Here is a 25,346-nt window from a genome sequence, read left to right on the forward strand (position 1 = left end):
TAGCGTGAGGTACTGTCACTAAGTAAGACAGATGCCGATGATCAGCTGCTGTGAGCCCTAAAAGAAGTAGCCAATACAAGAAAAAGAAGAAAAATAATTTTTACAGTCTTGTTTGTTACATTTTCTGTTGTCTTTTCACATGGAATAAAATTTTATTTATAAAATTTTGTTTGCTTAGATGTGGCTGGTTGTCTGATACATACTCCTGAATAGATTGCTGATGGGTACAGAACCCTGAAAAAACATAAATAAAGAGTGGGTAAAACTCTCCCCTGAGATGTGTGCAAACCTGCTGACCAACTACAACATATGTTTTATTGTAAATGGACTGGTTCTTATATAGCGCTTTTCTACTCTGAGGACTCAAAGCGCTTTACATAACTTCACATTCACCCATTTAAACAAGCACTTTTTGCTTTGTTTTTCTATGTACCGTAAGTGCTTTCTAACTGTCACACAATATTGCTCTGCATCAGAGAGCAACATGCAGACTAGAGCAACCAACCTGACTAGGAGATGACCTCCTGAGCTACAGCCACCCCACAGCTACTGCTGTGCTTTTTCACAGAGTAATGTTTTGCTTGGGGATCAAATGTTTATTACACTCCATGACAAACCAATTTAAACTTTTGCGTATTGTGTTTTTTTTCTGGATTATTTGATCATTTTACCTCTCTCCCGTAACACTTTAAAACCTAGTGTATCATATTTGATTTGCTCTCCTGATATTTAGACTGTAGTATTGATATTTTAACCTTTGCCTTTCGGGGAGTTTTTTTTGAAACTTTTGAAAAACTTAAATGATACAATTTTAAGAATGATTGAAATACTGTATATTATTTTGGTGCAATCTTTTCAACTTTTTACCCACATAGATGGAAACTTGAGATTGATTGCACGGCCTTTAAACTTATAAAAAAAATATATTTTTAAAGAGTTAAGTGTCAGTTTCTGCTCTTTGTGATCATCATCTTTTAGTTTTAGCAGGAATTCATGTGGTTTTTGAGCCAGACAGTTTGCGTGATGCTCACGTGTTGAAACTAAAACTAATCAAAATGTGGGAAACTGTCTGAATGTGTGGAAAAGAGTGAGGGAATGGGTGGAAAAGTGATATGCACTTTACCTGGACACCATGTTAATGAAAGGAATAACACTGCAGTCTATTTAATCTAATCATTAGACATTTTGCAGCTATTTGGAGGTTTGTTTTGCTGGAATGAATTGAAAAAGTTAAAAAAATCTTATTTTGCAAATCTTAACAGAATTACTGTCCAGCTAAAAACTGCATCTGCAATTTAAACACATTTACTCTGGAAACTGACAAGGCATCCAAACATTACTGTACTTTATTCACAAATTTCAAGATATACACAAAATTTCACATGGATATTTGGAGAGTGCATACATGAAAAACAAAGTTAGGAGGTCAGAAGATACAATAAAACCACCCACCCATTAAAGAAACCAAATGACATAAATAGAAAAAAAATCTAGTTTGCAGAAATTTCTAAACATTAAACTCTTACCTGTTACCTAAGCCTTGTTACCTACCATTATTATTTTGATATTTATATTTTAGATTTTTATAAAAGTAATAAAAAAAGGGAAATTCTTCATTGACTGAAATTTTTTTTCCAATGTAACAGATTGTGTTCATTCGCTTGATGATCACTGTTGCATTTGACAGACATTCTATTCACAATCTTTTTAAGGTCATGTAACCCCACTGACGGTGAAGGTGTGGCTGAGTCTCCGGGCTATAAATAAGTTGCTGAAGGCAGCAGACAGGCGAAGGCGAACATCAAGCCAAGAAGAAAAGTCCATGGCGTGAGGGCTGGACTTGGACTTGGACTTGGACTCGGACTTGGACCTCCTAATAAGAAATTAGAAAGGCATTCACATGTTATTTGAATGACTAACAATGATCACTGAAAACACGAACTGCGACTGCAAATATTAGATTTTTACAGCTGACAGCACAGAGCAAAGATGAAAACTCAATTCAATTTTATTTATGTAGTGCCAAATCACAACAACAGTCCCCTCAAGGCACTTTATATTGTAAGGTAACTAGCACAAAGAGACTTGAACAGGCAGAAACTGTTGTCAGTCATGCCTGACTGCTCATCACTGTTTTTGTTACCTGTTAAAGTTCAGGTTTTCAGGTTATTTGCTGGGCTGGGGTCAGCTTTAGCATCACTCTGGTTCTTGGCTAGCTTAGCATTAGCATGCTAGCAAAGCGCCATGCTATTTTCCTTTTTTAAAAATAAATGTAATGTCCATATCCACACTGTTGACTGGACCACTGTTTTTGGCGAACTGAAATCAGCCGATTGATTGTAAGTGGAAACGTTAAGTGATATCAGACTTATGATTTCCAAGGAACTGAACCACTGGGAACTGATTCTCTACAAGGTTTGGTTCTCAGTTCCAGTCCCAATTAATAGCTCAAATGGCTTCCAAGTTTTTCAAGTGTTATGCATTATTTTATTGTTTGGATTGTAAAAAAGGACATCAAAGTGTCCTTCTAAATGTTGTCTAAATACATTGTTAATTTCATTTTACCAAAAGGCATTTAAAGCATAGTCAAAGCTTTAAGAGCAGTATAAAATGCACTTACTTGTACATATGTCAGACTCTCTGAAGACGCCCATTTTGTCACTGGTTTTGACAGAGCTCAGCAGGCCAGTGCTCACATTCCCTTTAGCATACAGACAAAGTAACAGTGCTTACTTACACATATACCAGTGTACTTAGCATACTTAGAGTTTCACTGTTTTGTTATACTTCACAGAAACTGCTAGTTCAATGGGTTATTATGAAATGTGAATCTTTGTTGTACTGAAAGTTATGTTTCCCTTGATGTCACTTGGCTGACAAAAGAAATGCCCTTTCAATATTTTGGCTTGAATCAGAAAATAATGCCATGAGAGCAATTTCCGTAAGCCAGTTAAAGAACTTAATCGTTTTATTCTAATAAAAATGATCCAGTGGTGGCCTTGTGTGGAATTATTGGAATAGTAAACTCTTCACCTTTTAGGAGACCTGGGATAGTATAAATGCCTGTCATGTGATATAGTGTGTGAAAGCTGTGAAATTCTCCTCAGTTACCCCCTGGGACAAAGGAAGGGACAGAAAATGAGACTCCCGGACTTCAACTCCAGTCTCAAATTACTTTTCATTATTCCAGGTTTGCGGAAGATTTTCAATACCCATTATTGTCCTGACAAAAAGCTTGGCCAGTCTAAAGCAGCTGAACCATTTACTGACATAGATGCTGTAACATTCACGCAAGACTAACATTAATATTGATAATACGAACAAGGGAACACTCGGGGACAAAGGCATATGACTCACACTGCCCCCTCATATAAATAATATATACATATATTATAAAATCATAACATAAATCAAATAATATTCGATTAAAAGTATGAAATAATAAACAAGAATGGAAAAAGTCTAATGTAACAGCCAGGCAACGGGAAATGAATTATATCAAAGGCATTGTTTTAAGTACTTGGTACCTGGGTGGTGCAGTAGTTCTAGATCAGTTCTAGGTGAGGAGTTCTTTGAGGCTATAGTGTGTGCAAATGTTTTGGACTGAATGGTGAAGAAATTGTATTATGTCTCTTAATCAAACAATAACTCAGGTTTGATATGTCAGATATTTACAATAAAATATGATTAAAAATTTACATTTGCAGTCTGAAGTTTGACTGTTTGAAGCACCCAATGTTATTTGGGCCAAAATATCTTCATAAAATTGTCAAAACAATAAACATGACCTGATAATTAGCTGGCCTGTTTGATAGTTGTCCATCAGCTAAATGTCTCTGTGGTCATAATAAAGCAGGGGAAAATGCTTTGGCTTTTCATTCTAAATCATCTCATGAAGCAGAAGATGCATGTGAGTTCCCAGAGTGTGGCTTAGCTTTCCAGGGGAACTCCTTCAAAACGTGATTGCAGGCAGTTCATAACAACCAGGAAATTTTCTGTTGCATTTGCATAAACTGTCATGTTCCGGCTAAGGATCGAGTAACTGCTGGTGTGACACCGAATTCCTTCACGATACACAAGTCGGGTATAAATCAAAAATAAATGCTAGAAGCACATTAGTCCACGACTGACATTTTCAATCTTGGAGAGTCTAACACACATTGACCCAAAGTATTTGAATTCAATTTTCAAAATAATAAAAATCCTCTGGTAGATCACACTTATAGCCTGTTTGAAAACATCAGCTAAAGTTCTCTGTTCATAATAAAATAATCATTATTGCAGTGGGAAAAAGTTTCAGCTTGTCTTTATTTCAAATCATCTGATGAAGCATGTTGAATTCCTAACATACCTTGCCAAAGACACCTGTAAAAGACAACTGTCTGACATTATAGCCTACCAGAGGCTGTAGTGTACTTTGTATTTCTTCAACAAACTTTAAATTGTTAACAATATTCACTCTACCTACTGATAGCTCAGTAGGTAGAGTGGTGGCCCCATGATCGGAAGGTCGGGGGTTCAACTCTACTGAACGGCTACCCTGAGGTACCCCTGAGCAAGGTACCGTCCCTACACACTGCTCCCCGGGCGCTGCATTGGTGGCTGCCCACTGCTTCACTGGGTGAATGGGTTAAATGCAGAGGAACTATTTCCCTATGGGGACTAACACATACACATTATTATTATTGAAATACTTGTATTAATACTGACATTATGACACCTTCTCACATCATCGTGTTGTTCCTTTTTTTGGTTGCCAAATATGGAAGTTTGATTACATTTTTTCTGCCTTACCAGATATCATGAAGTTGACTTGCTGACATGTTCCCCCAGATACAGACTGAGGAGATGTGGGCAAGATAGTAACTCTTGCCAGGTTCATTTGCAGTACGTCAGCGACCCTGTTTCGGAAGTCATACCTGGACATAAAGACACCAACATCCACTTTAACGTCATACAAACACTTGAGCTCTACAACAACAACTATTTAATACAGCACTGATAAAAGGGTTATACAGTGCACTATGTACAGAACAGTTTTATAGAACGTCTACGCAAATGGCCTCCAGCAAGCAATTAAAGTGTCTTGAGTGATTTAGGATTACATGAAAAGTATTCATCATGCAGTATGTTGTAATTACACTCACCGGCTGAATGTAGTCACATTGGGAAACGTCTGCGCTGCTGATGGGGATTCAGGGAGGATGTCGGCACAGGCTGTGATGTTTTCTCCATTCTTCAGCACTAAAGATCTGAAGACCACTAATAACACACACAAAACATAACGAACAATTAGACTTAACAAAGTAAACTCACCTCTTTGGAGATTTTGAAGTTTTGTATTTGCTGTTATCACTGATCACATATGGTGACTCATTTCACCTGTGCTGTCTCCAGAGAGGCGAATAATGCTGTCAGTATAGAACTGTCTCTGTGTCAGGCTAACCATGCCATGTCTTACAGATATCTCCCCCACCACGCAGCTCAGTGGGTTTTCTAAAGAACAGGTGGGTCTCTGCAAGTGGAAGCGAAAGAAAGAAGTGATTTGCACAAGTTAGAGGAAGAGGAAGTGAGAAGTTAGCAATATTCTCCGGTTATTGACCAATTGCATCACTGGTCCCATTAAGTAAAAGAAATGTTCATATTATGTCTTATACATATATTATATGCTTACATGTAAACATTTGAAGAAAAACATGTAGAGATTATTAGATGAGCACATGTCAATCATGTTAGCATTACAATTATTTAGGCAGGTTTAAGTTGATCATGATCCTTTGCAAAATCTTTTTCATATAAAGCCAATAATTTGGTCGTTGAGATTATTTACTTTTGATAATTAGTGCAGTTTTTAGCATCTTTATACTATTATATACATTCATATACCCTTACAAGCATAAAAATGTACTATTATATTTACACTTTAAACTGATCATCTTCAGGGCAGCCTTTGAATCTTAAATTCAGTGAAATTACGAATTTTCAAACTGAGGAACTAAAGAAACTTGTAATTAGACTCAGACTGGCCCCTTATTACAATATGTGTCCCCAAACCGCCAGGAAACAGCAACCCTTCTGGACTTCCTTCAAGTAACTTATGGTCAAACTCTTTTTTTCTTCCACTTTTTTTGCTTTCAATTTCTCATTTCTTAAGCGTGTTGTTTCTGTTTTATTTCGTTTTTGCGTCCTTTTTACGCAGATAAGATTAGGATCTCACCATCGATGTCATGTTGAAGGGATTGAATGTGTCTCCCACACTGTTGCACCCGGTGTCACTGGAGCCAACCCGATTAGTTGTGATGAACAAGGAAGCTGTTGATTTCTTCAGTTTGGGATAAAATACAGGTGTGAGAATGATGTCTTTTAACACATCTATCCCATTAAAGGCTTAAAGAGAGTTTCACACTGATGGGTGGCAGATGAACACTGAGTTTTGTGATGGTGGCCAATATAATTTTTTTGCATGCATGTAGATTATATAAAGCTGTACTTACATTATCCCCCGCAGATGACTTAAGGTTCACCTCCAGAGTAACATCGCTGCTACTCCCATCGAGGAACACCTGCTGTTGCTGGGATGAGGAAAACAAAGTGCTTACATTACAAAGAAGGAATCTCATAGTTCAATCGCAACTAAACACTTGCTTTGCTGAAGCATGAATGCCGTTAAAATGAACCGAGTATAGATTTGTGGATACTGCTGTCCACCTTTAAGTGTAAAGGTATTTCACTATGACATTTCATTTCACTTTTCTTTTGATTCTCAGTCTGTCTGAGTGAAACCACTCTATTTTGTTGCAGAACAACATTGATTACTCAAACTGCCTACTTCTCTTTAATCATATAGGCTGTTTAGAGATACTGCAATCTCTTCTCTCCATTAGTGTAGTGCAGAGCTCAGTATGGGGCCTCTGGAGGGCAGCTGCCAGAGACAGCTGTTCCCTTGGTGAGCTTTTAGTTTGGTGAAACCGCACGTACCATTAGCCAGCGGATAGATGCTAAGCTAATGCTCTCGTCCCCCTCTTCCTTTTGCTTCCTGTTGCAAGCTATCGTAGGCATAATGAATTCTGTCCAGTGCAGCAGAAATACACTGTCATGTTTTTGTGGCAGCTTGGCTCCAAATAAGTTAGCAATGATAAAGAAACAATTGTTCTGCTCTTAGGCTATCAGATATATTATACTACGACTCATTCACTCATCTCATTCAATTATAACTTCTTTTGTTTCTCTGTCAAACTGGTCTCAATACAGTATTTTACACACTGCTAGTAAGATTAGCAACCTTTTACAAGTGGGTAGCAGTTAAATACACCGCTTTAGATGTGGTGTATAAGATAAGAAAAGCTGCTGTCTTTCTAAAAGAAAGAACTCCACATGTTTTTACATTTCAGCCTTCTTTGTTTTTACAGAGAAACTGGCGAAAAAAGTTGAATCCTCTGTGGGAAATCATGCCTGTGATGTTAGCATCAGTGTGAGCTAAATATTAGAAATGTAAAACCTTTTGTTAAAATGTAAAATCCAAAAGAAGGGAGCTCATGAGATTAAAATAGCATATGCCTCACCTGATCTTGAAGCCATTAGTAATGCAAAGGAATGCAGTGTTAAATGAATGTAGTACACACTCCCTAACTTGTCTGATTAGATGGCAATCAAACTGTTTTTTTTTACATTTGTTGCAAGAGATAATTGCATGGCTTTGTTGTTGTTTTTTCCACTTCAGATATGTTCACTTGTTAAACACTTATTCATATACAGTAAGTCATTATCTTTTAAATAGAACCTTTTGTGTTAAGTTGGGGTCGGCTTCATCCTCTGTGGCCCCTCTGCTTTGGGGTGTTCCACAGGGATCTATTCTTGGGCCGTTATTGTTTTCATTGTACCTCTTGCCCCTTGGCGCGATTTTCCGAAAGCATAAAGTGCCATTCCATCTATACGCAAATGACTGCCAGCTCTACTTACCTTTTAGTCATTCTGATAGTCTCCCAACTGGACCTCTGCTTGACTGCCTTACTGATGTCAAAGCATGGATGGCAAACAACTTTTTAAATTTTAATGATCGGAAGACAGAAGCAATTTTATTTGGCCCAAATCGTTCTTCTCATACTCTGGATGTTGATCTTGCAGCTTTGACTTCCCAACTAAAGAGTTCGATCACAAATCTCGGAGTTAAAATTGATTCTGCACTCACCTTTGATGACCATGTAAAAGGGGTGGTAAAATCAGCATTTTATCACCTCAGACGTTTATCAAAGGTTAAGCCCTTTCTTTCCAAGCGTGACTTGGAAAGCGTTATTCATGCCTTTATTACCTCACGTTTAGATTATTGTAATTCTCTTTTAACAGGGGTTGGGCAGGGCACTTTGTCACGCTTGCAATTAGTGCAAAGTGCTGCGGCACGATTTTTAACTGGTAGAAGAAAATTTGATCACATCACTCCGATTTTGGCCTCTTTACACTGGCTTCCAATTGAATTCAGGATCCGTTTTAAAGTCCTTTTATTGGCTTTTAAATCTCTAAATGGTCTGGCACCTGTTTATTTGTCTGATTTGTTGAAGCCCCACGTCCCCACTCGTTCCCTTCGGTCAGCTGAGCAGTTGCTGCTTTCGGTCCCAAAGTCACGGCTGAAACTTAGAGGAGACCGAGCGTTCTCTGTTGCCGCGCCGATGCTTTGGAATAACCTTCCTCTCCACATTAGACAGGCTGCATCAGTGCCCGTTTTTAAGTCTTTATTAAAAACCTATTTTTATTCCCTGGCTTTTAACTCTGTGGGTAACTGACATTTTTATTTTATTTTATTTTATTTTATTTTTTTTTATTTTTTTTTTTATTTTTTTTATTGTTTTTTAACTTTATTGCTATGTCTGGTTTTATTACTATGTGCATATTAGTATTGTACAGCACTTTGGTCTACCAGGTGTGTTTTTAAAGTGCTATATAAATAAATAAATGATGATGATGATGATTATTGTTTTGTGAGGAACCATTTAGTCACAGAAAAATAGAAATTATTGAAATTAATAGACCAAACGAAAGAAAGAAAGTAGATGAGAAACATGAGATGAGCACCAAACACTTTATCTGTAATGATTCTTACCAGTCTAACTGTCCCAGTCACTGTACCATTAAAGACAGCCTTGGCAATAACCCATTCACCATCTGTGAGTCTATCAGCCAAGATGTTGGCACACCTAATTCTGTAAAAAAACAAAAAACAAAACACATAAACTAAGAGAAACACAATTAAGATAAGAAAATCGTATCATGTTCTGACATCTAGGAGGATCTTCAACAAAGTATTTTGCTGAGTAATTCTTTGTCATGGCACAAAACACCAGGAAGTTATGTCCGCAACTGACATTTTACACTGGTGTCCTCGAAAGACTGACACGTTTTTGTTTCTGTGCCAGAAGTCGGTCTCTCAACTTACATATCTGGTTATTCTGCATAAGGACTTGCAACTAACCAGACCTTTCACTTGTTGGAGTTGTCCCAAATGATAAATACTTCCTCTTTTTTGCAACAGATACCAAGTATTTAAAAATAAAAGATTAGCTAATTTTATTTCTAAAAAAAAGACGATGTGGTAACCTGTGTATGACATTGCTTTCTTTTCTTCCCTTTTAATTTTGTGCTGCGTTATGTTCTTTCTTTCTCTCTGCTAAGAACACAAATAGTAAAGTACACATTCTCACCTTGCTCCACTGACATTGTGAACCACCAGCGACCTTCCCACTATGCTGTAGGGTCCAGTCATCGACATGTCAGGGTCCATGTATACAGCTTCAAAGTTGTTTTGATCATTAAGTGTGCCGAACTTCCCGCTGATGTCTCCCATCTCATACTGGTCCACAGTGCCAACTCCAGGAGGGGGGGATTGTGATACGTTCCAGGCTAGTGGGTTGAAGTGGCCCTGGATGTTTGCATTTGAACAGGGCTCTGCACTGCCTGGGTTGAGGGGCAACACGTGGACATGATAACCACTAGCTATGGAGTTCAGGCTCATTAAGGAAACATTTATAGTTGTGGGACCTTGTGGCACAGCCCGGGAGAAACCCACTTGTCCATCAGAAACTCCAGGGCCAAACCATGTACCTAAGCTAGCTTTGGGAACTTGCACCAATGTGACATTGGCACAGGCTATTCTTGGCCCGCCTCTTTCTGCTTGATGGATGACCACAGAGCGGCCAATAATGCCGGGCATGGGCACCCAGGAGGTGACATCAGTGAAGAAGTATTTTGCTGCCACTACCTCTAACGTGGTTCCAAGATCAAGGGTACTGTGTTTGCCGGCGAGGTCTCCAACCTCACAGGATAGGGGACCAGATGGGTTACAGTGGAGGGAATAGCTGGCATCAATGGTGATGTTGAAGGGGTTCCAGTGACCTCCAGTTGTGGTACAGCGGCCTTGATCATCATCCCTCTCTGAGCTGATTGGGTAGACGTGAACATGCCAGTTGTGGTTTTTGGTTGGTGTTGTAGGATTTCCGTATGCCAAATTCAGAAATATGGATACATCAGAGAGGGGGTTGTTCACCAGCTGTGTGAACCAGACCTCACCAACCACAGGGCTTGAAAATATGGCTCTGCCTACAATAACCTCGCCTGGATAGCTGATACTCATGCAAGCAAACCTCGAACCATTTGGTTGGTGAATGACGACTGAGCGACCTACAATGCTGTTCTTTCCAAACAGAGGGAGATTGAAGTCTGTGAATGTCATGTCCACCATATTTTTGCCTGCTATGCTCCCGTGCTTGGCACTGAGGTCACCCACCTCATACATGTCATGTGTTGACCCTGGGACTCTTGGGTAAGTTGGGCTACTTCTGTTCAAACTAAATGGATTCCAGTGGTCACCTATACGATCATTTGAACACCGGTTTGTTAATGACCTAACAGGAAAATCGTGGACATGGTAAAAGGCAACATTGCTCTGTAAATTGGTCAGATTGACACTCAACTCTGTGAGATCAAAAGGGGAAGCCTGACGAAAACTAAAGTATCCTTTGATCCCATTCATGTTCACATCAGCTCTAACCTGTTTCACTGGCACATTATAGATCTGAGCACAACTGAAACTTGACCCCACCCTAAGGAAAAGAAACCCATTTGTGGTTTGGAAGCTACTGAGGTCCAGACGGGATTTCTGGAGCTGCAAAGGGGTCCCAACCTTTACGGAACCCAGAGGAGTCAAAGATGCATTATTTAAGCTTTTAAGTAGAATATCACAGTTTGCAACAGTACTTGTAGCTCTATAGAGCGTGACATTAGTTTGCGAGGCATTAACTTGACCGATCGTCACAAGATCTGCAAGAACCCTGGAGCTGGCGTTATCCATGTTATAACGGATATAAACGTTACCCGCGATGGGCCCATAGAACCTGGCCTGACTAGTTACGAGGGTCCGACCTTGACTTACAACTGTGCATACTTTAGTTCCGTTACACGTTTGCAACGACAGTGAGAAGTCATCAAGGTTTTTTCTTTGCGCAAAGAGTTCGGACACATTGATGTTAGAATTTGAGGCAAGATCAGCAGTAAAAGTGAAGACGCTGGAGCCGATATTTTGTTCAGAACAGGGCTGAGCAAAGTGGCCATACATGACGGGAAACTCGCTGAGGGAAATGTTTACTGAACGACAGGATCCAGCCCCAGACACGTTGACAGTGGCCATCTGAGACATTGAGTTAAACTGCACCAGCCCAATGACTCCTCCCATGTTCAAAGGTGCCAGAAACTGAACACAGGAAATGGAATCTGAAAAAGAAGACAAGGAAAAGCTAATTGCCGCGGCATTACTACAGCTGTCAATGCACAAGCACTGAACAAAAAAACCCCGGCACAAACATCCTTAAAAGCTTAAAAAAGGATTAAAAAAGAAATCCCCTCAAGACATATTACAACCTTGACATGACCAAGAAGTTGAATATTTAATATACTAAGAAGTCAAGTTTCTAATCGGTCTTTTCTGAACTGTACACTGGGCCTCATCTGATTTCCAAAGTAGCAGAAGATTTTTCATCCACGTCTTACAGTAAAAAACCTTGAATAAAAACGAACACAAAATCAGCTGTTGACCATAAACATGTACCTGACCTTTACACCCCCACATTTTGTAATAATATAAAAACACCACACTTTATGTGCATTAGACAGAAATGATGAATATTCCACTTAAGGCCAGATTGTCTGACGAAGGTATGAAAAAACACAGATAACAATTGCTTAGTTGTGTGTGACCAGTCTATTTAAGAAAATATGAGCGCCACACAGGTGGCAGCACAGTAGTTTCTGAGAAAGTCAAAAAAATAGTTACATAATATGATAATGTGTTTATTAAAAAATATGGGTAGATAATTTTGTTGGGAATATAACATTTGTCTCATATGTAGAACAAATTTTATATTCCATTTGTAGAAACACTTTTAAAACATTTTTACCATATAGTAGAGAACTACTTGATAAGTTTGTATGCATAAGGTAGAAACACTGGTTCACATTTGAGTTTCTGTTCCCAATTATCTGTTACCACCAGCTTTCATTTCTTTATGTTATTCAGAGACTAAAATGGGGAAATTCTACTTTTACAATGTGTTGCCCTGGTATAAATACCTTCTAGTAGCCCTATTTTGATTTCCATTTCCATTCTAATTTAAAATGACACTATATTGATTCACAACAAAAGAAAATCACCCTCTTTATTTTCAAAGCTTCTATAGTCAAGTGAGTAGAAAATCTCCCATTATTTAGAGTGAAGTGGTAAAATCTAACATAACTGTCCTATAACTAGTTAGTTTTAAGGTGTAAGTGTTGACATACCAGAGCAACAACAGATTGGGGTCTTTTTGCAAACCCAAAACTAAATATTCATTAAATACCTTACACCATAAGTAGGTACTATTTTTCTCTGGATCACCATCCTGCTCTGACAATCATCTTGTAATAAGCCTGATTTTCTTTTGAAAATAAAGCAAGTGACAGATGGGAATATGGTTGACAAATCAAAAGGCAGCATGTTCAATGCAGTGTATGTAGACCTCTAATGGCAAATTTCTTAACTAGTTTCAAGCAGTCAGAGTTCAACTTTAACATCCCCTGTAAGAGATGCAGCATACTAAGCTTTGATCTTGAGCAGCTCAGATATCTACTGGATGACTGACTTCAAAATACATTAATCATTACAAACAGTTGCTGTTAAATGATAACTATTTGGCAACATACTTCTAACACCTTTCTTTGAAAAACATTCATAAGAAGAAAATGAGCACATGTGAGTTAAAATAAACTAGGTTGCTCAATACATAAATCATTCATAATGTCCATTTGGCCTAACTGGATAAGAAGATTAAAAATTACTCACCAAGCAAAAGAAACAGCAGAGTAGCACTGAGAAGGGACATGTTGTCAGATGTGTCTAAAACACAGAATAAACAGAAAATATTGAAAGTGCAGGTTTGGGGGGGAAAAGTCACAGCAGAAAAAGTTCAGTTATGGCAAATTAATGGACAGACTCTTGGTATGTGTCTCTCTGCTTTCTAAGAGTCTTTCATGTGTGACTCAAAAGCATGCAGCCTCCCTTGCACTTCTGTTTATAAGCTGCAGTCTGTGCTCTCCCAGCCTCTGATTGGTCCTCATGTGGGGAACAGTGTCTCATTCACGTGGGTAGGGGAGGGATGTCTGGCAGGATGGTTAGAGGCGGCTCACTTGATGATGTTCATTTTACGGAAATGTACAGGCTTTGAAAAGAACTTAATGGCCTTACTAATGTATTTTAAAATACAATAGTAAGCTCAAGAACATTTTTGAGACTTAAAATAATAATCTTTCATTGTGGACTGAGTTGAAAGTTTCTTAGTCACAGGATCTATTACACGTTGCTCTTTGTAGCATGCACCATAACATTTTTTAATGTCTCTACCTAAAATCATAAAAAATAAATGCAGCATGAAAGAAAACAAAAAAATGCAGCAGATTAAGCAGTTTTGATTTATTTTTTTAACTGTTTTTTTTTTTCATTGTGATCTGAATAACTTGAGCAACAACAAAGGAAGTTTAAAGTTCCCAATGTTAAACTCACAGAGGAACTTTGAAGTCTACTCTTACACGAGAGCCACAGCTCTTTGAACACGCTAATGCTTCTACATTTCTACTTTAAAATTCCCCTTTTGCACCCTATTTCTACCTCTTCCCTTTTTTCTACTTAAAAAGTATACGAAAACCAAAACTGCTACTCTGACAAAGTTCAAGGGAAAAACTGAATAGCAGAAAATAGCAACTTTATTTAAAAATAGCAGCTTAATGGCCCATCACCGTATACTGTTATACTACGTAACTCTTTAAATATGTATTTAACAGCCTTTGAAGTGGTTTTGGTCAGTCACTTGGCTTGTTTAAATCACTGATTGCATTGGTTGTGTTCCTCTCTCTGCTCACACTGTACACACAGGCTAGTCATTTGCACATGGATTCGCATGCATACAGAGAATAGGCAATCGTAGCTCAATATAGGCAACTGGAAGGGAAGCAGATACATTAAAGTCATGGTATTGTTAGATGCAGTATACGCAGAGTAAGGTGAACTTCCCCACAGAAGTGTGGAAGAAGAAGGATAGTGGAATAACATATTAGAAGAACTTGAATGAATTAAAAAAAAAAAAAGAAATCTGTGTCTTTCCTCTCAGTTAGCTCCATTTACTTCTGTGTGAAGAAGTTGTCTTAACTGCAAAAGACCATGATGGACATGATTAAAACATATGCCACAAATAACTCCCCAGTTATGTGTAAAAGACAAGACGATCATTTTGAAGCAAGCAGAATCATAGCGTTATGGTTTGGTTTAGGTTTCCCACTCAAAACACTTCACATTCTTAAGACGTGCTACAAAACATGGATAAAGCTTAAAGAGCAAATAGGCTCACTTCTGTCACTGACTGATAGAAATAATCTTTTTAAAAAAAAATGACTTTTTGCTTCTAACAACTACTTTACATGAACGTTGCCTAATTTAATCTGTTCTAAACACCTTGTATTTGTACGCACACAGAGACGTTAATTTCCAAAGTAAACACACAGAAGATAACATTTCCAAGAAGAACTCAGATACCTCTAAAAACATGTTTTGTCACATAGATGTACAGGATCTGGCACTAATGTGAAAATGACTTTGCAATTACTCTGAGAGTTCATTGTTATGCTGCATATGACGGCATGAGGAAAAATGTCAACGACACAAAGCATGTCAAGCCTGTTCAGATGTTTTTAAAGCTATCATTGATTAAGCCAACAGTTAAGCAACTGCGCCTACATTATTCACACCTCATTCATAAATTACTCTAGGTGGATGATGATGGTTAACATGAATTTACTGTCATATATCAAACAATGCTTTATATTCGGCCACAGTGTTCATCCACGTCACGTGTTTTCTTGCATCAGATGTTGGAAAAAATCTTTTTCTAAGTCTGATCCGGTGTCCTAATGAATCAAAGTCACTTCAGATCATTTAGCTGGTGGTCATGAAATTACTGGAAGTAGCCATGAAAGTTAGAACCAGGGTACTTTGGTACAGTATTTTTCAAATTGTAAATTGAAACTGCAAAGTTCATAAGAAGTTTGCACACGCAAAAAAGGAAGCACGGATTATATGTAGGAATGTTGTAAATTAAAATTTATAGGTTCTCCACATATAAAATCTCCAACTTGTACCATATATAGTTTTTAAAAAGCCTGTTATTGTAACAATAAACAATTTCAGCTAGAACTATAATTTTAAGCAGGCAAAAACATACAGGTCGAAAGACATTTATGTTGTGTTACATTCACACTTTGTCAGTTTATGGAAGGATGAGGTGCGCAGCAAAGCCTGTATGGTACCCTGATGTGAGAGCCCATGAGCTGTTTCGTGTACTGGAGGGCCTTTGAAGAGGTTCAGGTGTCTCTGGCTTGCTTTGGTCACTGATTGCAGCAAAGACTTGAATGACGACATGGCTGTGTATACACAGGTTTGTCACACTCACACACACATGAGTAAAATAAATAATGACTACTAAATATAGGGAAAACGGAAAGAGGGCAGTCATAGCAGTTACAGTAATAGCAGCACAGGATGGATGAGAGCGCGGTAAAGTTAGAAAAGCCAGAATAAAGAAGGATTTTCAATATCTCTCCTCTCACTTGACTGCAACAACTGTAGTTTTTTGTTGTTGTTTTAAATTATAAAGAACTTTTGAAGAGGATATGAAAAGCTCTGTTCTAGGATGCCCTCTGGACCCAGTGGAGGTGGTGAGCAGTGTTGGTCAAGTTACTTGAAAAAAGTAATCAGTAACTAATCACCAATTACTTCCCCAAAAAGTAATCCCGTTACTTTACTGATTACTTATTTTCAAAAGTAATTAATTACTTAGTTACTTTTTAAAAACACGATTTACAACCTGAAGAGGTGATAAAGCGATAGATCTTTCAGCCCAATTCTACTTTTTCTGCATAATCCATCATACAAAATGTAATCAAATGGAAAAGTCTCTTTTTTAAACTTGTTTTATTAGTTTTAACCTTTTAACTTTATGCATCAAGCAAAAATTTAATTATATGCAACATTCTCTGACTAGAAGAAATTAGTTTAACATTTAAACTTATTTTCTGCACATTCCAGCATATAATTTTTTTTTGTGTGTGTTTACACTCAGTCTTTCAAATAGATGCAAGTAAAACACAGCAGAAAATAAATAACATCAAAGACTAGCGGTCCTGTTGCTCTATTTTCACCTGTAAAGCAGGAGTAGGGTAGGCGGAGGTTTACCCTGGTGCAGGTGTGCCGCAGCGGTCAGTGGAAGAATCCACGAGATTCTCTGTGAATTTCCCATTACGTCATAGCGCACTCGGTGCTTGCTCGGAAGTTTAGGGGTTTTTTCGCTGTAAAAAGAAGTTTTCTTCCCACGCACGACGGACACTAATGTTTTTGTCACTTTTTATGGAATCAAACCCAAACTAAGGCCAGTACTTCCACGCTTTAAACGCTGCACGCTCATACTCTCTCCCGCACTCGATATATGATCCATTGTTGATCTGCACACAGCTGTTGTCACCAACGTCGCACTCACTTATGTCACTGTCATGAGACATTCTCGCAAAAAAAATAAAAAAAAAATCACGGTTTTAGTAATGCAGCGTTCCTACTGGAAAGTAACGGTAATCTAATTACCGTTTTTGCAACAGTAATCCCTTACTTTACTTGTTACCTGAAAAAAGTAATCAGATGTAACGCGTTACTGCCCATCTCTGGTGGTGAGTGACAGGAATGGTGGCTAAGCTGTCATCCCTGTTGGACAACATCTCCCACCCCATGCAGGAGACTGTGACAGCACTGAGCAGCTCCTTCAGTGGTTGCAGCACCCACGATGTGGGACGGAGAGATTTCGCAGGTCTTTCCTCCCCACTGCTGTCAGACTCCACAACAAAGACTTCAACTGATCAAACACACACATCCACACATGTGCAATAACACTAAGTGCAATACTCTTTTCTGGTATCGTTGTATTTTTACTCAGCTGTATGCAGCATTTGTATTCTATTTTTATCCTATTGTACATTTTATTCTATTTTATTCTACTGTATATAGTATTTTATTTTATTCTGTACAGTTGTGTACTGTATTTATTCTTATTATATTCTAATTTTGGTTTCATAACTTTTGCACTGTCCACTTCCTGCTGTGACAAAACAAATTCCCCACGTGTGGGACTAATAAAGGTTATCTTATCTTATGAAGAGTTTTTAGTCCAGAAACAGTCCTTTGACTCTGCGTTAAAGATAAGATACTCACTGACATTTTGTTGTAAGGAATATTAATATTAAAACATCATTCCCCACTCAAAAACGCTCAAATTCTGACACAAAGAGAAATTAATAAAATGGATTATGCTGTTGGGGGAAATTAGATATTTTCTCTCGAGCCTTTTTGTGTCTAACCTGAATTTTCTGAAAACATGAACATTGCCCAGTTGTGTCCATCACATGCCAAAATAAATAAATCAACAAAAACTACTTTAACACCTTAGCAGGTGTTCAAATTACATCAATTCAACTTCAGATGAACTACAAAATATTACATTTATTTATATTAAATAAATATATATAATAATCATAAAATCAGATGTAGCATGTGAAAAAACTCCCCCCTGACACAGTAGCTTGTAGAACTACTTTAGAGAGCAACACGTTTAAGTAACATCCATGTTTTCTAATTGTTTCTTGCATGATTGTGGAGGAATTGTGGCTTCACGTGTCCCTTCTTCACCCTTCTATGCAACAACACTTGCTTCTCCAAGGCCATTCACACTTGAATGCTCCCAACCAGAAAAACCAAAAGTTCTGATTTCATAGATGTGGTCACATTTGCTGATCCTCAGTTAAACTGCTAAATAATAACACAGCGTAATAGGTAAAGTTTTCTAGTTCATTGGTGATGTATTTAACTAATTTTAAGACCTGCCAAAGACCTGATTATTTTTTAAATTATGTCCTGACAAATAAAATATTAGAAGACAAAGAGGCTGTAAATTATTTTTACGATGTCTGTAATGCAAGCTGAAAAATGTTTTGATATGCATAAGGATATTTTTTAGAGCACTACGGTCCCTCTAAAAACAAGCAGTCTAACCAGGGCTCATGTGAAGTGATGCAAATTTTAAAACATTCCCTTTACAATTAACAAAACGATTCTCTTATAATGGAGCCCATTGTTAACATGTTGGTAAGATGCCATCATATTCCAAACAATCTCCCAACTTCCCGTACGACGGGTACTCAAAGTCACTTTCAGTATCACTGTGGTTCTATGATGATTGATTGGTGTGCAGCACTGTATGACAATGACTGGCAACGAATGCCTTTAGATGAGTTAACAGATTTTTTGGGGGTTATACAGTGTACAGCCTCACATGACACTCAATGGCAAAGAACTGGATCATACTACGGGGTGGGGTACACTAGTCTATGGTAGGGCTGACAGCAGGGGTCCTGCAGGTTTTAGATATGTCCTTGATCCAACACCACTGATTTAAATGGCTAAATGACAAGGGACTCTCCACCATTTGACCTTAGAACTGAAGAAGCTTCTTGGATGAGAGGTGAAACGTCTTCAAGCAACTTAAAGAAGTCCAGATGCTTTTCTTTACAAGCTCCTTTGACTACGATGACCTGGATGACTGAGAACCTTCACAGACAAGATTAATTGAAAGCTTTTTATTTGTATCATTAATCCAGGGATTCTGAATGATTTAATAACAGTTACAGTAATCCACATTCTTATGCCATAACAAGAATTATAACTGAAATGTACTTTCTTAAAGCTTTTCTCCAAATATTTAAAAACTGAGCTAGTATTCAAATATCCAAAATGCATTTCCGCAAATCAAAGTAATCTGGAACTGATATTCCAAATTACTAACATTTGTACCCCCAAAACGTTGCATTTTTTCACCATGTCTTTTGAGAAACATTTTTGTCATGAGGTCCATTCTGTACTCTGAATGATGGCATGAAAGAGTGAAACTATATCATATGACTTATTGCTGTATGCACAAGAAAAATGTTTCTGCATTTGAGGAATTGAGAGTAATCTTTAAAGCTTAGATCATTTAAGGTGGAAATAAATATGGAAGTTTCTGAGCAGCAAACAGGTCTGACTGGAGGAGGATGATAGAATACGACATCTTAGTAGAGGTAGTCCATCGTAGAGGAAATAAAGGCTGGATCGTGCATCAGTTTTGCATGTTGCAGCAGCTTGCATGCTTAAAATTTGCTTAGATGCAGCAGATAATGTAAAATTTAATTCTGACATTTGGAAAATGCAGTTTTTGAACATACAAATTGGCACTTAGAACGTTATACTTAGCTCATAAGACTTTACACCAGCGAAACTACGCATGATTCTGATATTTTTTTCCTCTGTTAGTGCTGTTAAGATTTGATTTTTAATTATTTTTCCTCTTTGGGCTTTTTTAAACCTTTATTCTGTAGCAGTGAACAGTAGAAACAGAAGAGAGACAGCATGAAAAGACATGCAGCGAAGGACAAGTCAGACTGGAACCTGTGCCTCATGCCAAAAGTTAATTGAAAAAAAATCTTTTATTCATTCTAGTTATAAATTGCTGTCGTCCACAATTTCCACAATTTCATTCTACTATGTAAAATGACAAAAAAGATCTTTAATCCATTTAATCCTTTTTGCTTTTTGTCTAGAAAGAAATGGAGAGTGGCCTTTGTTGTTTGTATGTGCGTGTATGTGTGTGCATGTGTGTGCATCTGTGCGTGTAGAATTGGGAGCAGTTGTTTTACATTGATTTTACCAGTAGATGGAGTCAGCGTAGCGTGAGTTATGCGTTTTTCTTTCTGCTGAGGTTACTGTTTGCTGAATAAGTTTTCATCCCATACATCTATCCATCTATTAATCTATCTACTACGGGGTGGGGTACACTAGTCTATGGTAGGGCTGACAGCAGGGGTCCTGCAGGTTTTAGATATGTCCTTGATCCAACACCACTGATTTAAATGGCTAAATGACCAACTCCATGTCGAAGTTGAAGTTCTCCAGAGGCCTTGCAACGAACTAATCATTTGATTCCGGTGTGTTAACCCAGGGTGATGTCTAAAACCTGCAGGACACCGGCCCTCGAGGCCTGGAGTTTGTGACCCGTGGCTTACACAGAGAGACACACGTACAGCTAATTTAGAATCACCAGTTAAACTAACTCCAAGCATATCTTTGGACTTTGGGAGGAAGAAAACATGCGAACTCCGGCTGGCGGATACAAACTTAGGATAAACCCAAGTACACATCATCATCAACTATCATGATAATTTAAACAGCTCCACGCAGAGTGCCAAAGGCAAGCTTAACATTACAGAACAGTGCCGTTCAAGTATATCGTACAATAAAGAGCAAATAAGTTAACGCCCACATGTAACAGTATTCCCAAGAGACATATTTAATTTGTTAATGTAGTGTGCATGCAGCATGCGAATAATCTACAGACACTCACAGCATATTTAAAACGTCCAAAATCTATTTTAAAACTAATGTTTATGTGATTAAACCGTGAACCGTGAAACAGAGCTTTTATATTCACCTTCTGGTTGAATCAGGTCAAAATATAAATAATACACGTCAACAACAGCACGCCTGGATCACGTGCGCTCAGTCTCCTGCGAGGGATTTGCAAAAAAATGCACCGCCTACTTCAGCACATTTCACTTCCTGCTATATTGTGAGCTGATGTCGTGTTTCCGCTTCAGCCGGCATATGATCTCCACAGCATGCGTGCTGCCTGCTCTACCCGCTGGGAGCGGGTCAACACCACCTTACTGCCTGAACGTCAGTGAAAGTTACCGGACATCTGCTCGTTTGAGCTGAAGCTGAACGAGTCGGAGACAGAGAAGGTCGGGGACAAGTGCACGCCTGCAGATCTACTGGCTGCTTCTAACGCGAGACCTCCTCATTGCAGGTATTCACATGTTTGGTGTATAATACATGTACCGTGGGTCTACACAGCTTTTCATTTATTCATTCGAACAGTGGAAAACATTCTAGCTTGGGAGTCCTTTTATTGACCTTTTATAATAGGGATTTATAACATTTTCATTTTCAGTGAGTTTTTAAAGTTGAAGGTCAAGTATACTATAGTAGTACCTTCTGCACCTGCACTCAGTGTCCTTTATCAGCTTTACTATTAGTGTTGCACCAGTGTAAAAACAGTGTTTAAATTACAACAACTAACTTATTCATTTATTAATAATTTATTGTTTGTATTCTTTTTAATGTTTGTTTTCTCCCCTTTTATTTATGCCTTTTATCACTTCATCATCCAACATCCAGCCAGCTTGCAGGTGATGCGACATAAAAGCTTTATAAACAAAGAAAGAAGCCATTGTCATCAGTTAATCCAATCATGATCAGCTTATTTCGGTCAACAGAGCCAATGTCTGCCATATGTGGAGCATCCCCAATTTCAACATACAGTATGTGTTTTCAGAGATGGCTAATGCCTGTCTACACATGTCTAGCATTTAGCCGGTTTCTAATACTTAAAAAGTGTACAACAAAATCCTTGTAATCAGGATGTTTTCTTTTCATCTACAGAAAGTTTCAAATTGAGTCTGACATCTCCAAATCCAGAATGTGTAAGAACATTAAAAATGGCCTGTTGTGATGTTTGCTACATCCTTTTTTCTTTTTTCTTTTTTAAATTTATAGCTTAAATCACATGAGTTATTAGCAAATTTTCATCAATCAAGACTTGTGGTTCAGAAGCAAATAAACCCTTTTTTTTTTTTTTTTTTTTGCAAAACTGTTGAACTTTTGCTCTCTGGATGTAAGTGGAAACGACAAGCTTCAGTTTTATCTGGGAGTACCACTTTGCCCACAATAAAGCCTTTTTTGAAGTCTAACTGGGCAGCTCTTTCTCCTGCAGAAGCACCTCTGGTTAGTAAAAATCTTTTCATATCTGGTTTCTTTAAATAAACAGTGAATATCACTCACTGTAGGGGCAGTTCAAAATACCTACCCACAGCCAATAACACCCTATGTCACAATAACTGTGATATGGCAAGGCTTGTTTCGTGAAGGGCAGTTAAATGGTCAGCAGCTGACTTTATAGTCATTCCTCCTTTGTATTTCATTGCTTGCTGTCATTTCCCTAAATTTCCCCCATATTCCCCCCCCCCCCCTTTTTTTTTTTTTTTTTTTTTGGTTATGCTCAGAAGCCTGGAAGAAAGCTTCCTCCATCCCTCTCTCGCTTTCTTTGTGCCTTTATGTCACCCCATCTCATCAGCACCTCTGTGTATGAGATATTTCACAACCTGTAAAGGCTCTGTAAGGATATCCATTTCCATGCCAAAGTCTGGTTGTCCGAACCTAAAACGAACCCAGACAAATATGATAATTGACTCCAAAATGCCTGGACCCTGACATGCTTGATGTTGGGTTTTTGTTTTTTTTGTTTCTGTTTCTTCCCCTCTTTTAATTTTGCTCAGCAGAGCTCTTTGAAAAGCTGTGAATGTTTGCCATATGGACGTGAAATCTAAAACGGTATTCCCCCCTTTCTCTGATTTACTCAGATCGAAGGGGCCCTACTTCAAAATCCTTCAGGGACTTTCTATAACTGAGCTATTTAACCCAGACCAGTGACTCACTGCACGGGGGGAGCATATTCCATATTTATTTTTACTCCACCTCTGCACATCCTCTCTGATGCAAACTCAATTTTCTCTTGTGTTTTTTACTCCAAGTGTTTCGTAAGGTCCCCATGAATATTGCAGTTGCTGGAGACTCAAGGGAGGGGAGATGGTGAGGTTTCTGTCTCTTGGTTCTAATGTTAGTTGACTGAAGAAGAGGAATATTGCAGATTATTGGGCTTTGACAGAGTGGAGGGGGAAAATGACTAACATTTATCAGTTTATCCAGCTTTTGTTGCAGATAATTTATGATAAAGCTTTGCTTTCACACAACTCGGTCATGCTTTCCTGATATGGTTTTGAAGATTTCTGTTTTTCCTCCCAAATTTCCATCTACCAGCACATCTACCTTTATTATCACTATACTGTATGCCCTTCCTTGTACGGTGTCATTGGTGCAACATGCAGGTGATCTAACTGGATTTCCCCACCAATATGACTTTCAGTACTTTATGACTCACCCTCTGTCAAATGATTATTGGTAAAGTGATGTAAACCAGCTCGTGCTAGATAGTGGTGGAAAGCAAATTGGAGCTTGTTAACTAAACTTACATTGCATCTTAATTAAATTCCTATGATGTTTACCTGTATTCTGCACACACAGTTACATTTGCGTAGAACCTTTACGAGCCAAGCAGAAGGGAGTCTTTGGGTTCAACACAACTGCCGTCTTTCTGTCTGAGCTGATCTCTTGTTTGTCTCTTATGAATAGTTTTATAATAGCACAAGACATGACTGAGTTAATCTTCAGATGAATGCTCAGGCACAGGAAGTACAATGTCCATTGTGGTGGGGGACTGGACTGACAGCCTCATAGATTAAGTGACTTAATAACAGAGTGGCTGTGACTGGTTGAGTGGGTGCAGTCTGTAGGGACCGTTAATGAGGCGTGTCTATAGTAAGTCTGGATTGCTTGGTAATGTTTTGTGGAAACGGGAATAGAAAAACAAGGAGGCAGATATTAAGACTGAAGGTAATTGATGAATGTTTTTTTGTTTTGTTTTGTTTTTTTGTTTTTTTTTATGTTAGGAGCTGCTTTAGTGACCACATGTTAGTGCACCTTTATTATTTCCTGGCCTTAATACGTCCTGCACACCTCAATGTTTTATGCAGTCTTTTTATTGCGCAGAACTGCACAAGAAAAACGTATACGTGTTTGTGAGCCCAAAGCTATTTAAAATGCGTACAGCCCAGTGAATTTGAACCTGTCCAGAGGACAGAGATGACTTCATCATTACCTCACCCTGCTCTGCTAGAGGACTTATCAAAAACATGTGGCTCCACTCTCCCTTCTCACTGCAAATTGATTGAGTCTTGGACTCGAGTGTTTTCCTTTTGTTGGGGAATGTGTGCGTTTGTGCACATGCTGGCTTAATTTTATCATCTTAGATTTACTTTTCTCTCTCTGTCATTCATTTGGCATGTTTCGGCAAGTTGCTCTGGGTTTGGTCAGACAGGATGGAGGCCCACAAGGTTGGAGAGGATGAAACGCCATGCTGTTTAAGCATGTGTATGTGTGTCTATTACACCCAATGAGACAAGATGGCAAATGTATTGCGGTGGCATTTTAATTTGGCTGTATTATTACCCAGGTGAACAATATAGCTTTGTAGACTTTAAATCTGAAATTTAAGGCTCATTGTTTGTTTTACAGAAAGCAATGCAAACCACCTAAAATATTTTAAGTTTTTATTATTGTTATCATTTGAGCTACAATGTTATCTGAATGGAAAATTGTTTTGAGTAGGACTGAGTGATATGATCAACCAGCCTCTCAGTCCAAAATCCAGGGATATTTAAAATCCAGTGATATTTAAAATAGATTTGTAATACAAATCTATTTTAATACAAAGAAGCAGCCGACCGGAACGATACCCGAACCTTATATCGCATTGTAAGAGATCTAACTGGGGCTCGTGGTGGCCGCTGTGTCCCAATCCGAGACAAAAATGGATGCGTCCTCCTTACTGCAGCTGAAAAGAGACCAACGCTGTGCCAAACACTTCTGCGATACTCTGAACCAACCCGAGCCACTCCACCTGTTCAAGGCCAAAAACCTTCCATGGGCCTTCTTCCTGTTGATATTGGACAAATCTGCGCCGCCGAAGTCAAGA

At 38.3% G+C, this 25,346-nt stretch overlaps 2 protein-coding genes across 4 annotated transcripts in view; one reads left to right on the forward strand and one right to left on the reverse strand.

The window, feature by feature from the left end:
• Window positions 1–1,328: 1,328 nt before the first annotated feature.
• cusr (Copper-only SOD repeat protein) lies at window positions 1,329–21,211 on the reverse strand. Of its 2 annotated transcripts, XM_026170319.1 has the most exons (11): window positions 21,129–21,211; window positions 13,361–13,414; window positions 9,693–11,757; window positions 9,095–9,194; window positions 6,495–6,572; window positions 6,218–6,322; window positions 5,383–5,515; window positions 5,148–5,262; window positions 4,795–4,919; window positions 2,621–2,701; window positions 1,329–1,873 (listed from the first exon to the last, which is right to left on the reverse strand). In XM_026170319.1, the coding sequence occupies exons 2-11, from the start codon at window positions 13,398–13,400 to the stop codon at window positions 1,758–1,760; spliced, it is 2,958 nt and encodes a 985-aa protein (XP_026026104.1). In that variant the 5' UTR covers window positions 13,401–13,414; window positions 21,129–21,211; the 3' UTR covers window positions 1,329–1,757. The 2 variants fall into 2 exon arrangements, with proteins under 2 accessions (XP_026026104.1, XP_026026103.1); XM_026170318.1 differs by lacking the exon at window positions 21,129–21,211 and having other exon boundaries at window positions 13,361–13,549.
• Window positions 21,212–21,280: 69 nt separating this feature from the next.
• The window catches only part of add3a (adducin 3 (gamma) a), a 97,758-nt gene continuing 93,692 nt past the window's right edge, over window positions 21,281–25,346 (forward strand). For both annotated transcript variants that reach the window (XM_026170322.1, XM_026170323.1), the window contains exon 1: window positions 21,281–21,503. The gene's annotated coding sequence lies outside the window, so the exon portion shown is untranslated. The remainder of the gene's footprint in view (window positions 21,504–25,346) is intronic.

Source organism: Astatotilapia calliptera, chromosome 6, assembly GCF_900246225.1.
Source record: "Astatotilapia calliptera chromosome 6, fAstCal1.2, whole genome shotgun sequence".
In the NCBI taxonomy this organism is placed as follows: domain Eukaryota; kingdom Metazoa; phylum Chordata; class Actinopteri; order Cichliformes; family Cichlidae; genus Astatotilapia; species Astatotilapia calliptera.

Coding starts and splice junctions, on each gene's coding strand:
- cusr (XM_026170319.1), bottom strand. CDS start 13,400: ATGTCCCTTCTCAGTGCTACTCTGCTGTTTCTTTTGCTTG. Junction 5,516..6,217: donor CCTTCAACATGACATCGATG/GTGAGATCCTAA, acceptor TTCCACTTGCAG/AGACCCACCTGTTCTTTAGA. Junction 2,702..4,794: donor AGTCAACTTCATGATATCTG/GTAAGGCAGAAA, acceptor TGTATGCTAAAG/GGAATGTGAGCACTGGCCTG.